Genomic DNA, 16,212 nt, shown 5'->3' with positions numbered 1-16,212 from the left:
GCATCAAAATAAGCGAAATGTGAGCTGTAACCGTTTCAGTGTATACTAGACTTTGCTAGTTCAGTTAAAGCTTAGTTTCACTTATAAATCCTTGCTTATACTAAAACTTATGCTTCTAGGGATGAAGTGGTAAAACGTCTTATTAATTGAAAATAGATAGCAATAGATTTTCTACTGGTTCAAACTTAAGACAAAATAAAAAGAAAAATAACTTAGACGAAATTGAACCACGCAAACATTATATTGTAGTACCCCTTATGGGGCCTCTTAATGTCCTATTATGGCCAATCCCAGTTGTGGCAACTCCCGGATGTCAAGGTATGAAAACGAGGCTAGAGAACACATTGCATCAGACAAGGGCGAGGGAACAGCACGTAAGCGGTTGTCCCAGAAGATAGCTATTTTATTAAAGTGAAGCTAACGACCACAACATGGCAGAAACAAATTCAGTGGACGAAGAAAAGAAAGGCCTAACAGAAACAAATTCAGTGGACGAAGAAAAGAAAGGCCTAACCGACATGAACGACTCTGCGGCTGTAGATATTGACCATGATGATTCCACGGTAAAATTTCTCAATGGCGGAAATGGTATCGACTCGACGAAAGAGGACAGTGGATCGGGTGACATTTCGTTCACAGGACTTGGGAAAGAAGAGTTGATGAAATATGCCGAAGATCCATTTTGGAAGAAGGTCAGGATTATCCTGTTCATTCTCTTTTGGGTAGGATGGGTTGCTATGTTGGTAGCCGCAATCATCATTATTGTGATGGCACCAAGATGTCCATATCGACCCGACACAAAATGGTACGACGAAAACGCTGCATACCAAGTTTACCCCAAATCGTTCAAGGACAGCTCAGAAAGGCAAAGCACAGAACCCTCGGCTGGAATCGGAGATCTCAAAGGTCAGTATGTCAACATATGATAAAACGAAATACATTGTGGTCAAAAGGTGATATCTTTTCCGCTACAACACTAGGTAAATGTGGTCAAAAACAACTGGGTGGATTTCTCAAATTCTGTCACGCGATGCAGTTGGCACCACGTAACACGGTAACCGACATAATGGTTCAATTGTCATGCCTTTAAGTTTTGCGCGTGAATGTTGGACATCTGTTGCCAGTATAAAGCTGTCAATGAACCATCCTCGATACTCCAGGAGTTCCGATCACTTACGATCTCTACACCCCTGGACTATCTCAGGGTAAAACTGGAGGCAGCTCAGCGGAAAACATTTAACCAATCACAGACTAGCAAAGCTTTCCTTTGAAGACTACAGAGAGAGCGACGCCTAACATCAAAGCAACACAGCCACAGTGTACCGTTATACGGCTCTTGATGTACATCAAATGACTAATTTACCTATTTTATTCTGTTGCCTCCAGTTTTACCACGAGATGGTCCAGGGGTGTAGAGATAGTAAGTGATCGGAACCCCTGGAGTATCGAGGATGACAATGAACAGGCTATATCTAAGTCAATTTCTGATTTCAAAATATTTTATTGGTAATACAAAAAGCATAATTATAACATAGATCATAAATATAATAAGGTACATTGTATTAGCAATTTGATTGGATAACAGGCAAAGCCTATACAAATCCGACCCCAAGTCAATATTTTAACACAAAGAATAAAAATATACCTTCCAAACTGATACATACACAGTATATACAACTAAAAAATGAGACACACAGGTACAAGAGGTCATAACAAAAAACTCTACAACAAACCCTTTCATCTCAACTCGGCAAGAAATGTTTTCAGTAACAGGATAGTGGAGTCCTGGAATTCTCTCCCTGTTGATGTGGTCAATGCCGAGAACCTGAACATTTTCAAAAATAGATTAAACAAGCACTGGAAAAACCATGCCACAAAATTTACCATCAACCTAGGAACAACAGTATATTATACATACACCTAGGACATACTATTAAGGATTTTAAGCAATTACTTTAAATATTTTTCCATTATTGTAAATATACATCTCTACAAGCCTTTTTAGCTCACCTGGTCCGAAGGACCGAGGTGAGCTTATGGGATACCGCAGCGTCCGGCGTCCGTCAACAATCTACTTCTTCTCCATAACTACTGGTCGGATTTCAACAAAATTTGACTGGTAGCATCCTTATGCAAGTTATGGGCTACTAACTGAAAATATTACAAATGATGGGGCTGATCCCCCGGAGCCTGAGGGGCGGGGCCAAAAGAGGTCAATTTGGCTATTTCCATATAAACGACTTCTTCTCTGAAACTAAACAAGAGATAGCACGCATAATGCAATGGTAGTATTGTTATAGGGTGGGAATTGAAAATTGTACAAATGATGGGGCTGACCCCCGGGGGGCCTGAGGGGCGGGGTCAAAAGGGGTCAATTTGGCTATTTCCATATAAACGACTTCTTCTCTGAAACCCAAGCATGGGATTGCACCCATAATGTAATGGTACCATCCTTATAGGGTGGGGATTCAAAATTGTACAAATGATGGGGCTGACCTCCCGGGGGCCTGAGGGGCGGGGTCAAAAGTGGTCAATTTCCATATAAATGACTTTTTCTTTGCAACTTAACATGGGATTACGCTCATAATGCAATGGTTACATCCTTATAGGGTTTGGATTCAAAATTTTGCAAATGATGTGGCTGACCCCCCGGGGGCCTGAAGGGTGGGGTCAAAAGGGGTTAATTTAGCTATTTCGATATAAATGACTTCTTCTCTGCAACTAAGAATGGAAGAGCACTTATAATGCAATGGTATAGCATCCTTATAGGGTTGGGATTTGAAATTGTACAAATGATAGGGCTGACCCCCGGGGCCTTAGACGGCAATAGATGCGAGGTCAAAAAGGTCAATTAGGCTACTACTTTCATATAAATTACTTTGTCTCTAAACCTATGTATTGGATAGCATATTTGTATGGTATCAATAGCATCATTGTATGGTTGTGATTCAAAATTAAACTTTGGGAGTCAATTTTGCTTATTTTTCTAATTGTCAGTCTTGTGATAATTACTAACAAAAAACCAGGTGAGCGATACAGGCCCTCTGGGCCTCTTGTTTGGAAACTGATGAGTATCTGCAATGTTTTCATTCAATATAGGTTTATCCAGCAAGCTCTCCTACCTGAAAGATCTTGGAATAAAATCCCTGTACATCAGTTCTTTCTACAAGTCTGGAAATGAAGACAGTGGAATGGATGTGGTTGATCATAAACAGATCGACTCCATCTTCGGCACCCTGGACCAATTCAAGGCCATCCGCAAAGAAACCAAAAATGACAGTATGTATTATAACTATTGCAATTTTTACACATGCAAAAAATAGCCGAAACAGTTAATAAATTGTCAAAATTTCTTGTCATCATTTGCTCATGCTTTTCCTTTCCTCTTTAATGTCTTACAGAAGTCATATACTTAAGGCATTTCTAGTCCATACAAATTTTGTAATGGGTTTGTAAATAGCTTTATTCTATTATTGCAGTGCGCATCATCCTGGATTTCATTCCTAACCATACTAGCCGAAACCACACTTGGTTCCAGAAGAGCATGAGGAAGGAAGGAGACTATACAGACTACTATGTCTGGGCACCATGTTCACAAAATAGCAAACCAAACAACTGGGTAAGGATAATGTAGCATTGTCTTATTTGCAATTAGCTGTCTTTGAGAATAGATTCAACCCATAAGCACCTGGACGCTTGAAAAATTGAAAAAAAAATAAATAAGGGACACTTAATAGAACCAAGTTTGGACTAGCTTTTCATAAAATTAGCGCACAAAGTAAGCCATCAATCAATTTACAAGAAGTCATCAAATACCAGTAAGAACCTTTAGGTTTTTGTCATATTTTCAGTCTGCATTTGAGGCCATAGGGATGAGACACTTATTGGGAGAATACATCACAGCATGTGTCATTGTATTAAAAAAACTAGATTTTTTTTTTCTTTTTTTTTCTTTTTTTTTCTAATCTTATAATTGGTTATTATTTTGAAAATAATTTGTGTATTCTTATGTCTAGATGAAGAGTGTTTTAACTGTAGAAACCTGTACTACACGTGTATTATGGTTTTTGTTGTAGTTAAGTGTACATGGAGGCTCTGCCTGGGAGTACGACCCTGTGAGACAGGAGTGTTATCTCCACACGTACCTGAAGGAGGAACCAGACCTCAATCTTCATAATCCAGATGTGCTGAATGAATTGGATGTATGTATTACATGAAAGAAGGACCAACTCTCCCTCATAATTTGTTGTCAAAGTTTGATACGTTTTCATTGATCCAACATTTCATAACAGTACACATTAGGAGGACAGATGCTTCACAGATGATTACAATCTTTGATATAAAAAAGTGCAATTTTCATTGTTAATGTGTTTATTATCAGAAAGATAAAGGTGCTGTTCTGGCTAGAGTGTAGTATTCATATAAATTTCGTTTGATTTCAGGATATTTTGCGTTTCTGGTTGGACCTGGGAGTCGATGGATTTAATATCATTGGAGCACAGAACTTGTTAGAAGCCAACTCCACTGTCAATAATGACGAAGAACCGAGTGGTCTACCTGTCGCTCCAGTAAGCTCTGCTTTTAACTTGTGTAAAGATGTTGTCTCATCATTTCGTATTCATTTTTCTGTCCTTTTGTGTAAAATAAAAAGACTATGTACGGTACATGTATTTCATTATTTGGTTTAACAGACACATTAATTCACTGATAACTGAAAACGTTTTTAATGTTTGAACGATGAAATATTCTTTATTTAGATTCATTATGATATCCTCTTGAACATGTGTCAGAAATTATTTAATTTTAGTTTGGTCAAGGTGAATAATAGAAACCCTACATTTAATTTCTTTACTGTTGAACCTTCAGACTGACTATGCCTATTTGGAACACACCCTTACCCGTAACCTGCCAGAGTCTGTCGCCCTCATCAGTAGGTGGAGATCTGTCGCTGACAGCTATGCTACAAAGCCAGGCAAAGAAAAGTAAGTCGAGATTATTAATATCATAAAAACAAGTAGTGGTGAACAGGATACAATTTGTCCAATAATAGGTACAATTAGTCTTTTTGAGAAGGATTTTGTATTCGGAATATTGATTGTTTATTTCACAATTTACTCAAAAATGTGGCCAGATATATTCATGAAATAAAAAATATCCGAAACCAAAACCAGTTTAAACATTGGATGGTATCAAAACTTTTAAGATTGATGAAATATAATTATGAAAATGTTACTAAAAATTGTTTGTTTTCTTTAGGATGTTGATGGTAGCAGCCACTGGGAACATGAATGAGACCAGCATGTATTATAGTGCTGGTGGTAAGGCGGCTGCACACTTCGTCCTAACATCCCCTGTTGACTTCACCAAACCTGCTTCAGCAAGCAACATTGCATCAATGATCCAGGACTTCATAGATGCTGGCCAAACAAAACGGGCCTGGTCTGTAAGTAGACTTAAGGGATTTGATAAAAGTGTTGGTAGCACCAATAGATATCTTAAAAGTTGTTAAAGGTTACGTGATCAAGTTGGGAAAGCAAATTAGTGAAACAATCTTATTTAGTTTTCAATAAAGTAACAGCTTGAGTGAAAAGTGTTAGAAGGACAATTAAAATGATAAAAAGAAAATTTCCTCAATATACACTGTTTTCGGTTATCTTAACACAGGACAATAATCACATATTTAAAGCCATGTTGCTCCATCCTCATAACTTTTGTTGAAATTGTGTATGATTGAAAAAAATATAACTTAACTGTTGAATTTTGTTTTCATTTTAGTTTGGCAACCAGGACGAATCTCGTCTCGCCACTAAGGCTGGTAGTAAGATGGTAAAGGCTATGTTGGCTCTCCAGATGTTGTTACCAGGGGTACCTGTTAATTACTATGGCAACGAGATTGGCATGGAGGATGGCAACATTCCATACGCAGACAGGAAAGATAGTTTGGTGAAAGATGTATCATCGGTAAGGATAACTTATGAATGATTGGTTAAACTCTTAAAGTAACATGGTTTTGTTTTTTCACAAACTTCAGTAAGCAAAACATTTAATGATATACAGCTGCAAGTATTCCTAGTTTAAGTAAAGAGAGCTTTCTGATTAGTTATTAGTATCTAAAGTTCCCATATTTTGTGATATCCTGGTCATTAACCAGGTCATGACTTTATCTATCAGTTAAGGTATTTTTGCTGGTCGTAGAATCGCTCTGTTTACATAGTTAAAGATTTGCTGACTTACATAGTTAAAGATTTGCTGACTGATAATTATCACATTTGATATTACTTGTAGACTGACTATGACCAGACAAAGAGCAGGGATCCATTCCGCACACCAATGCAATGGACCAGTGGACAGAATGCTGGCTTCTCCGAGAACACTCCTTGGTTACCAGTCAATGCAAACTCAGATAAAGTCAATGTGGAGGTAAGATTTATAAAAAAAAAATTAAGACATTTTAAGAAAATAGTACTCTATGTTGATATCATATCTATAGGCAAAGCTTAAAAAATCTGATTTCTGTAAGTAGTTGGAATTGTCAGATGTCTTCAGTGAAGGATCGTTGACGAACCTTTCATAACATTCTTACCCTCCTGTTTTCAGACTGAAACTGCATACTTTAGCGACAGAAATATGGATGAGACCCAACTGTATGCATTCAAAAACCTGACAGAAATCCGAAATGAGGAATCCTTCCAGTGGGGTAAAACCACTGTAGGCACCGTGCTTGACAGTCTCTGGTTTAAACGCCATGCAGAGGGATTCCCTGGCTTCGTGGTCCTGATGAATCTGGGTTCAGGAAGCCAGACTTTGAAGGTCGATAAAGTTACAGATATCCCTGCCCAAGTGGAACTTGTGTTCCATTCGGAATACAGGATCACAGAAATGGAAAGAAATCTGGACTTTGAAAAGAAATCCATTTCCATAAATGCAGGCCAAGTCCTTGTTTTTAAATTCCAGTAAATTATTGAAATTGATGGAAGCATGAGTTAATTTTGATGATGAAATATTAACCATATACTATGAAATAGTAAATGTTTTACACTTCAATGAACTGTAAAATTACAGGCCATATTAAAATATACTACTTCAATATTTCTTAAGTAGAGCATTTAAAATTTCTGCCTGCATAATATGAAAAGCTTTTCAAAAAGAAATGAAGGGGAAAAATAGATAAATGTACATTATAAGTGGTACCACAATAGCTTACAAATTAAGCAAATTACGAAGTGATAGTCCCATTATGGAAATGATAGAATTAATTTCTAAAAACAAAATCAACACATGCTTCCGTCACCTGTGCACCAGATCCTGTCTTAATTTATTTGATATCTTGATGAAGTGTTAGAGACACTGACTGCATGATGACCGTCCAAGGACAGAACTGTCGGTTGTATCAATTTCATCACTGTGTATCGATATCAATTTTGTACAACTACTCGTAGAACGGGATATTTTTGTGTGTGCACCGTTTGGCAAAATAAAACCAAAGAACAAAATTACTGAAATCCAATAAAATAAAAGATATTAACACCTAATAATATAGTTATCTTTTTTTGCATTTATATACCAAGTGAAGTTGAAATTTATGGTAATAATTATCACATAAAAAGTATCACCATGGTCTATTTGATATGGCCAATGCCAAACCAAGTCATAAATGCCAGAGTTGTTTGTTTACCCACTAGTGCTGTAATGCAAGGAGGATTGGAGACCATCTTTGCACCCGAGAATTCAACAAAACAAAGCTTTTCTGTTCTTTCTTTCATTGAACATTTCAGAAACACTGGAAGCTACATAATGTTACATGTATGAAGTGTCATGATGTGGTAATCGTAAATATTATTAGCCAGAAATTACCGTATTCAACACAAACTCCCTGTTATAGACATCTCCCATTTTGCCTGACATGGAGTACGGACACCGACACGGACTTCCAAAATTCGGGGGTTGTTTCGAAAAACAAATTCAACAAATCAAACTCTCCTTACTTTTTCATGTTCATTCCATGTTTATCCAAACATATATGTTTATAGAATAGAATAATGATTATAATTTAATTCAGATAACTCAATCAGGTACCAATCAATTTCCGAGATTTTACTTACTTTTACTATAGAAAAATCGAGTTGTGGCGCATTGATATCTTGTCCAATAATTCAGTTTGGCCAATGATTGCGCCGCTTTTAAAGTGAACAGTCGGGCAAGGATGGCTAAAGTCGGTAAAAATGGTGTGAATGTATCCAGTATAATTTCTTATGAAATGGAAAAATAAAATATCTCGTCAAAATCTGTCTGCATACGAAGAAATTAATTTAAAGTATGGGAATTCTAAAACGTCCTCCCGGCTCACTATGTCATTTCCACACAGCCTCGCTTTCAATGCTTTCAACTTTTCTTTACTTTAATGGACAGAACTGGGAAACTAAGCAGAACTTGACCGTAGTATTAATATGTGAGAACTTTTGGAAGGCCAATGAACGCATTTAGACTGGTTTTCTTTGCCCGACTATTCACTTTAAAATTCCCCGCGAAAATACTTCACGATGGAAAAATAATCTCCACGATTTAACCAATAGAAATGAATGTAACAGTGCGCACATGGTCACCTTTAATTTGTATTTACTATGCGAAAACACGTGTTGTTTTCAATTATTTCTTTTAATGACGGGTAATAAGTCATTAAATAATTAATTATATGATTAATCAAGAATGTCAAAAAATCTTGAGGACCTTTGCCCCTCATTACGTTTAATCTTCCTGAGCCACTGATCAATTCCACCTTTGAAAATTTTTGTATTTAAACCAAACAAATAAGATATATCAGAAATTGTTACCGACCATGCACTGTCACTAATATAGATACACAGACTTTCGACTCTGTTGATATACGGACACCTCAGATGCACAGGGACCTGGCACGATTTTTTTAAACTAACAGTATACATATAACGTTATATATTATAGTATCAAGGGTATGAACTCGGTGGTCGAGAAAAACGGACCTATTTTCTTAAAACCGTGATTATTTTAATAAATGGGTTCTATACAACATTGACGGATATCTTACATTAAAGAGAAATAATTCATCTTTCCATTGAGTGCTTGATGAACAAAATTGGCCAAGTATTGACGAAGTTATGGTAGGATGAATCGGGAAATTTACGAAAAATATGCTAGGTAGACATTTCCTGTCCGGTCGAAATGTCGTCTCGGCTCTAATGGGTACCTCAAAAACCAAGCCAAAATCACAAAATCTACGCTGGTGGTGGTAAACAGTACCCATAACTGTGTTCATCCACAATCTCCTTTGGAGGTGTCATGACCCGTACTATTTAGAAACTCCATTTAAACATCGTGCAGCTCACTTACTTTAACCGTCACCGCCATGTTCATTTGTTCTTCGGCGAAGGCGCGATCTTTTGTTGTTTGGGGGTTCGGGGTCACCCCGGGAAAAAAAATTACGATTTAGAATGTCATAGATGAGTTTTACGATGTATTTTGATGATTTTGCAATCGCCGAAGGCGCAAGATTTTGGTGATTGTGGGTCCGGGGGTCACCCTGGTAAAAAAATTACGATTTAGAATAGCTGAGATGAGTTTTACGATGTATTTTGATGAAGTTGCGAGCGCCGAAGGCGCGGGATTTTGTTGTTGTTGTTGGGGGGAGTCTGGGGGTCTCCCCCGAGAAAAAATATTAAGATTTGGAATGGCTGAGATGAGTTTTACAATGTATTATGGTGATATTAAAGCGATCCTAACACGGTAATTGTTCCATTTAAAGTTATCTGCATTTAGAAATGATAATTGTGAGTGTCGTCATACCATTATGGAACCAAGCTCGATCTGAACATACCGGATTCACACTATCGGCACATTATTGTGTAACTCAAAATAATGATAAATTGATTGTCAAGACAATAAACAAATTCATCTTGTAAGAAGCATTTTTTTAAATAGTATAATCCCTTGATGGACATGTTTAGTCTAGTTCGGTGTATTGAATTTTCATTATTAAAGGTTTTGACATTATGTGCTTGTTCAAACATATAAGGAAATTCGCCGAGCAGCGGAAAATTTTATAAACAAATGTACAGAAGGACCCTTTTTCTTTCAAATGTGCATATTTAGAACATTTCACTCGGCGAAAATGGGGGGAAAGAGACATGTTTGCTACCCCCGCTTCCTACCCCCCTGCGTATATCAATAGTCAAAAGCCTGTGCTATACCATATCGGTCCGGATATACACTAAAGCATGACACAAGTAGGTCACGTGCATATAGAGACAGGACAGTGCTGAAACAAGCATATCGTATCAAAAATGTATAACGAATAAATTTACAATGAACACCATTAAAAAAATTGAAAGTAAACACACATTTAAAGTTATATAGAAGTTGCAAGCAGTATTCAATTTATCTTAAAATACCAAGAACGTACATATCGTGTATATACCATCTACGTCCATGAAATATAACCGAATTATACCTGAAGTACATTATTGTATGTTTGAAAGACACGAAATTTGATTGCACTCCCTGCTTTTAAGCGGAGCCAATCAAATGGCCAGATGTTGTATAATGAATATGTATAATTAGTACCGCCTTTATTAATTGAGTTTACATTTGATTGATTTTCAGTGTAACCTGACATTATAAAATGAAAGAAAATGATACCATTTAAACTTAAAAATTCTTCCAGCAATAATGTCTAACTTTAAAGATACAACACGACAATATATTCTTTTTATAACGTATTTGTTACAATTTGCCTATTTTACATTTCGTGACTGCCCCCAAATTTCGGAGGTCCGTGTTGTGTCGGTGTCCGTACTCCGTGTCGGGCAAAATGGGAGATGTCTAATAGAACCAAATTCGAACTAGCCTTTCATAAAATTATGGCACAAAGTAAGCCACGAATCAGTTTTCAGAAGGAAATCTAAGAAACTTGAGGTTTTCATAATTCAGTTTGAGATCAGTGAAAATTAGACTTCAATAAAGGGGAGGGGCGCTTATTGGGTCGAATACAGTACTAGTAAGAGACCACCTACTGGAGACATCAACTAAATGACATTTGTAGTCGGCCGTAAAACTCATACAAATATCCCTAATATTTCATTTACCATATCCAACCCAATAGGCAAGCACAAGGGACGGTTTTAAATTGGCGCATAATAATATGAATAGATTTGGCCTAATCTTTCTCAAAGTGATTGCAAAATAAATTAAATAAAGAAGCTTACACCGATTTCATGTCGTGGTAAGTGAAATTGAGGCCTCAAAAAAGGGCGAAGTGTTGCTTATTGGGTCGAATACGGTACATATATTCTTGGGACAGTTGTACTTATTGGGTCGAATACGGTACATATATTCTTGGGACAGTTGTACTTATTGGGTCGAATACGGTACATATATTCTTGGGACAGTTGTACTTATTGGGTCGAATACGGTACATATATTCTTGGGACAGTTGTACTTATTGGGTCGAATACGGTACATATATTCTTGGGACAGTTGTACTTATTGGGTCGAATACGGTACATATATTCTTGGGACAGTTGTACTTATTTCATTTTAGAACTATTAAAAAAACAAGACGGTCGATAACAAACTACATTTGCATACGATTTTATTTTGTCGATTAAGGGTTTATCACTACAGTGTATAGGCCGAGATACTCTGGCCCTGACCACAGGTATCTGAGAATTAGTTACAGATGATATAATCATGGACCCAACAGAGTGCCCTAAGACCATTTTCAGACGTTTTCGAGGTCTAGATCAAAAAACGATAAAAATCATATTCTACATGGTACAGTATGATTTTTATCGTTTTTTTTCTAGACCTCTAATATTATATCATCTGTAACTAATTCTCAGATCCCTGTGGCCCTGACACCAGACTTATGACGGGTACAATGCAGAATCAATTATGGGCATTAGCTTTAATTACGATGGTATAGATACACCAACACGAGAAGTAAAGTACGATCTATCGTCGATTATCCCCACATTCCGACTTCACAAAAATCACGTCAAAATATGAAATATGAAAGACCACTTTTAAAGGAATTTACAAACTCATGCAGTTTTTACATTTCATAGAAATCGGATTTGATACATTTACAAATGTGATTGACACCATGAAATGTTCAAGAACAAGGACTTTGCATATTGCAGTCACAGGTCCTTGATGTTCTGTTAATATAGCATAAATATAGAAAACAAACACCCCCTATCACGTACTGTTTTGATACACTATATAAAAACCGTATTTTTATATGTATATAGGGGTATTTTGATGCTATATATTATTGAAAGAACGTCAAGCTCCTGTGGTATAGCCAACTACCGGTGACATTTTTGGTACTAGTAGCCGAACAAATATTAACGCATAATGAAGAACATTATCAAAGCGTGTTCGAAAAAAGTCGAAACGCAACTAGTAGACCGCATCCGTAAAAGGTTCTGTTTACTCTCAGGCGCTTGACTCTGTAGCTATATGTATTATACTGTGCCACTGTATTACATATAGAGAGAGAACGATATTGATAGAGCCAAGCGCCTGTGGTTCGCTTCTGGCCTAGTAGATTAGCTTAACAATGTGAGATGAATATCAAATTGGCCCCAAAATGAAGTCAGAACTATACAGAATACTTCAATGTTGATAACATGATGGAAATTTGTTTATCAATCGGCTGACATATGATGAGTTTATAAAGCCGACTTTCGAAAACAACAGCATGCTATTCTCACGTTGTATAAATCATATACCATATTTTGGACTAATATCTAGACTTATAGGTAATGAAACAGGAAATTATATTCTAGTACTCTATTAACAAAGACCACAGGGATCCGTGAATTAGTTAGACTTTGTATAAATTTGGACCTACCAGTGTGTCCATCGTCCATAGGGGTCTAGATGAAACAATATTAAAACCATACAGCTATTATTCGATTGAGAACAAATAAAACATTACATGGACCAAATACGAAGCCACGATATCGGCAATATTTTGATATAAAATTGTCTTATGTCGTACAAGTGAAAAAGAGATCCCTGTTGCCAATGTTAGGATATTTAGGACAAGTGTAATCCTATCATATCCGATATATAATGTTAAGATATTTAGGACAAGTGTAGTCCTATCATATCCGATATATAATGTTAGGATATTTAGGACAAGTGTAGTCCTATTATATCCGAAATATAATGTTAGGATATTTAGGACAAGTGTAGCCTATAATATCCGATATATAATGTTAGGATATTTAGGACAAGTGTAGTCCTATCATATCCGATATATAATGTTAGGATATTTAGGACAAGTGTAGTCCTATCATATCCGATATATAATGTTAGGATATTTCGGTCAAGTGTAGCTTATAATATCCGATATATAATGTTAGGATATTTAGGACAAGTGTAGCCTATAATATCCGATATATAATGTTAGGATATTTAGGACAAGTGTAGTCCTATCATATCCGATATATAATGTTAGGATATTTAGGACAAGTGTAGTCCTATTATATCCGAAATATAATGTTAGGATATTTAGGACAAGTGTAGTCCTGTCATATCCGATATATAATGTTAGGATATTTAGGACAAGTGTAGTCCTATCATATCCGATATATAATGTTAGGATATTTAGGACAAGTGTAGTCCTATCATATCCGATATATAATGTTAGGATATTTAGGACAAATTTAGTCCTATCGTCGATTAAAATGAATCGCTGAATCGATATAAGGAATCATTCAGAAACAAGAATTCCACGGAAGTGGATGTGTTGCCTGCAGAGCAGTTTCAACGTCATAAGAAATAGTGCTTTACAGTTGAAAATATTGTTTTATAAATAACTAAGTGAAGTTATCAAGTCCCGTAACTCTTGCAAATACCCATCCGAAAACTTATTGATATAAAGCAATATACATAATTTTGTTGAAATCGCCGAAACAGCTAACAATATGTGAAAATTATATTCTTTTCGATCAATCTTTAAAAATGTCCTCAAATACAATGATAAACGCGCGACATTGTCGTACGATCTATGAAAAATGCTTACAAACATGGAAGCATCGTGGCTTTGTCTATTTTCCAAGAACTTCCACAAAAAATACCACGTGACCTTATTACATCCTCCAGTCGAATAAAAAGTATGTGTCAACAAGGTTCTAATGGATCACTAATACGATACGCAGTTTCCAACGGATGCTCCAGGAATTATCACATTTCTCAGTCAATGACATCACAGACAATGAGGTTGTACAATCGTAAGTGATGATCAAGATGGTGGTACCTCGCTACAAAAGGCTTTTCCGTGACCTCCATGTACTGTTAAAGAAATTATTTTCGATGGCGTTGTCTACTTGATGCTGGTCGTACACACATTCGTGAAGGCGTTATGTGGTATCTTGAAAGGTGCAGGCTGTTGGCGGCTCTTATTCCTTACGGAACGGCTACGTTCCCGGCTAGCCATTATTCTAGGAAGAACGTCCGATCCGGCGGTTTTGGGCGGGTCGTTCATGAGCTCTTTGAGTTCCGACGCCCGTGCGAGATTAGGGAACATCTTGGGTTGTGTCTGGGGTCTACGTCCACCCCTGCTCATCAAGGCTCGGGCGTTAAATAATTCATGTGACGTGTTGACAGCTTGGACCACTGGCTCTCGGGTGTCGTCTGCAATGTCTTTCTCTGGGCTGCTCATATCAGCAGTTGTGGTCGTCTTGTCAACCATAGCTGGGGAAGAGATCTTTGGAAGTGACACATCTTCTTTGGACTCGATTTTCTCGTCTTCACATGGACTTTTCTCTTCCTTATAAGGATGTGTGATGGAGGTATGGGGTGTGTCCCTTGCCTTACGAGGAGTTCGCTGACTATTTAGCGGCGTCCGCGGGACTTTGACCACCTTCTTTGCGACGGGCCTTTCTTGTAGTTCCTTTTTGGTAAACATGCGTCTGATGGAAGATTTTGGCGGTAATGGCGTCACACACTGGTTAATATTAGGCAAGGTCCTTGACACCGCAAGAGACCATACCTTAGGCGGCCTCTTCTCATCTATACTTTCCTTGTTAATTCGCGAGCCAGATACGGCAAACATTGACTTACGAACCTTTTCAGTTTTCGCAAGTTCTAGCCTTTTTACTAAATGTTCCTTTTCTTTCCAAGAATATTTTGCACAGTTGATTTCTCCTATTGTCTTTTCTCGTCGGATGGCAAAAGAAGGGAACAAATTCACAGTCTTGTTACTGTCAAACATAGACATTGTTGGGAAACTCTTTGTATGTTTCGACATATCCAACTCAGTCACCATTTTTTGAAGTTTAATATCCTGAATACACGACCGAGCTTTTGAAGTCATAAGAATTTGGTACGGGGTTCGCTGGTCTGTTGCAAACATCTTGTCTTCTTCTCACTTTTAAACCAATATAAGATGGAATCCTCACAGAATATCGTTGTGTATATTCTATGTCCACATTTCAGAACATCAATCATGCCCGCACATTTCTACCATGCTGAACACTCGCCATAAGTGCCGACCGAAGGTGTTGCAATGGCGACTTTATCCGTTGCTATTGTAAGAACAAGATTAAGCTACATTGACCTTTCTTACGACGTTACAACAAATGTGTGCTAGTGTTAAGTTTTTATTTCAAAACAGGATCGACTAGAGTTACACAATGGAAGAATCCACTACGTTTTAGTGGTAATCCCTTTACTGTAACAAGTGGGGATTAGTAATGTACAGCTCGTAGGCTTCTAACGATAATTCCCCGCCTAATCCAGTCAGCACCAATATGGTATCCCTATAATACACAAGTGTCTAACTAATGTGTAGATTCATTATACACCTTACAGCTGTGTAAATCCAGTATTAAACAATCAAAGGTACTGCAACACACGTGAGTATATAATATTAGTCTCACCGACTATTCTTAGTAACAGAGACCTCACTGACTATTCTTAGTAACAGTGACCTTCACTGACTATTCTTAGTAACAGTGACCTTCACTGACTGTTCTTAGTAACAGTGACCTTCACTGACTATTCTTAGTAACAGTGACCTTCACAGACTATTCTCAGTAACATTGACCTTCACCGACTACTCTTAGTAGCAATGACCTTCACCGACTATTCTTAGTTATAATGACATTCATCGACTATTTTTGGTAACAGTGACCTCACTGACTATTCTTAGTAACAGTGACCTTC

The 16,212-nt window shown here is 37.2% G+C and overlaps 1 protein-coding gene across 1 annotated transcript; it reads left to right on the top strand.

The window, feature by feature from the left end:
- Nucleotides 1-333: 333 nt before the first annotated feature.
- LOC138318186 (maltase A3-like) lies at nt 334-7,535 on the top strand. Its single transcript, XM_069260357.1, has 11 exons — nt 334-470; nt 510-906; nt 3,100-3,279; nt 3,480-3,619; nt 4,077-4,202; nt 4,443-4,568; nt 4,867-4,982; nt 5,257-5,443; nt 5,776-5,961; nt 6,286-6,420; nt 6,598-7,535. The coding sequence occupies exons 1-11, from the start codon at nt 432-434 to the stop codon at nt 6,955-6,957; spliced, it is 1,992 nt and encodes a 663-aa protein (XP_069116458.1). The 5' UTR covers nt 334-431; the 3' UTR covers nt 6,958-7,535.
- The last annotated feature ends 8,677 nt before the right edge of the window (nt 7,536-16,212 follow it).

This window comes from Argopecten irradians, chromosome 3 (assembly GCF_041381155.1).
Source record: "Argopecten irradians isolate NY chromosome 3, Ai_NY, whole genome shotgun sequence".
Lineage (NCBI taxonomy): Eukaryota > Metazoa > Mollusca > Bivalvia > Pectinida > Pectinidae > Argopecten > Argopecten irradians.
Note: the sequence above shows the minus strand (reverse complement) of the source record. Positions and strands in the feature narration are given on the sequence as shown.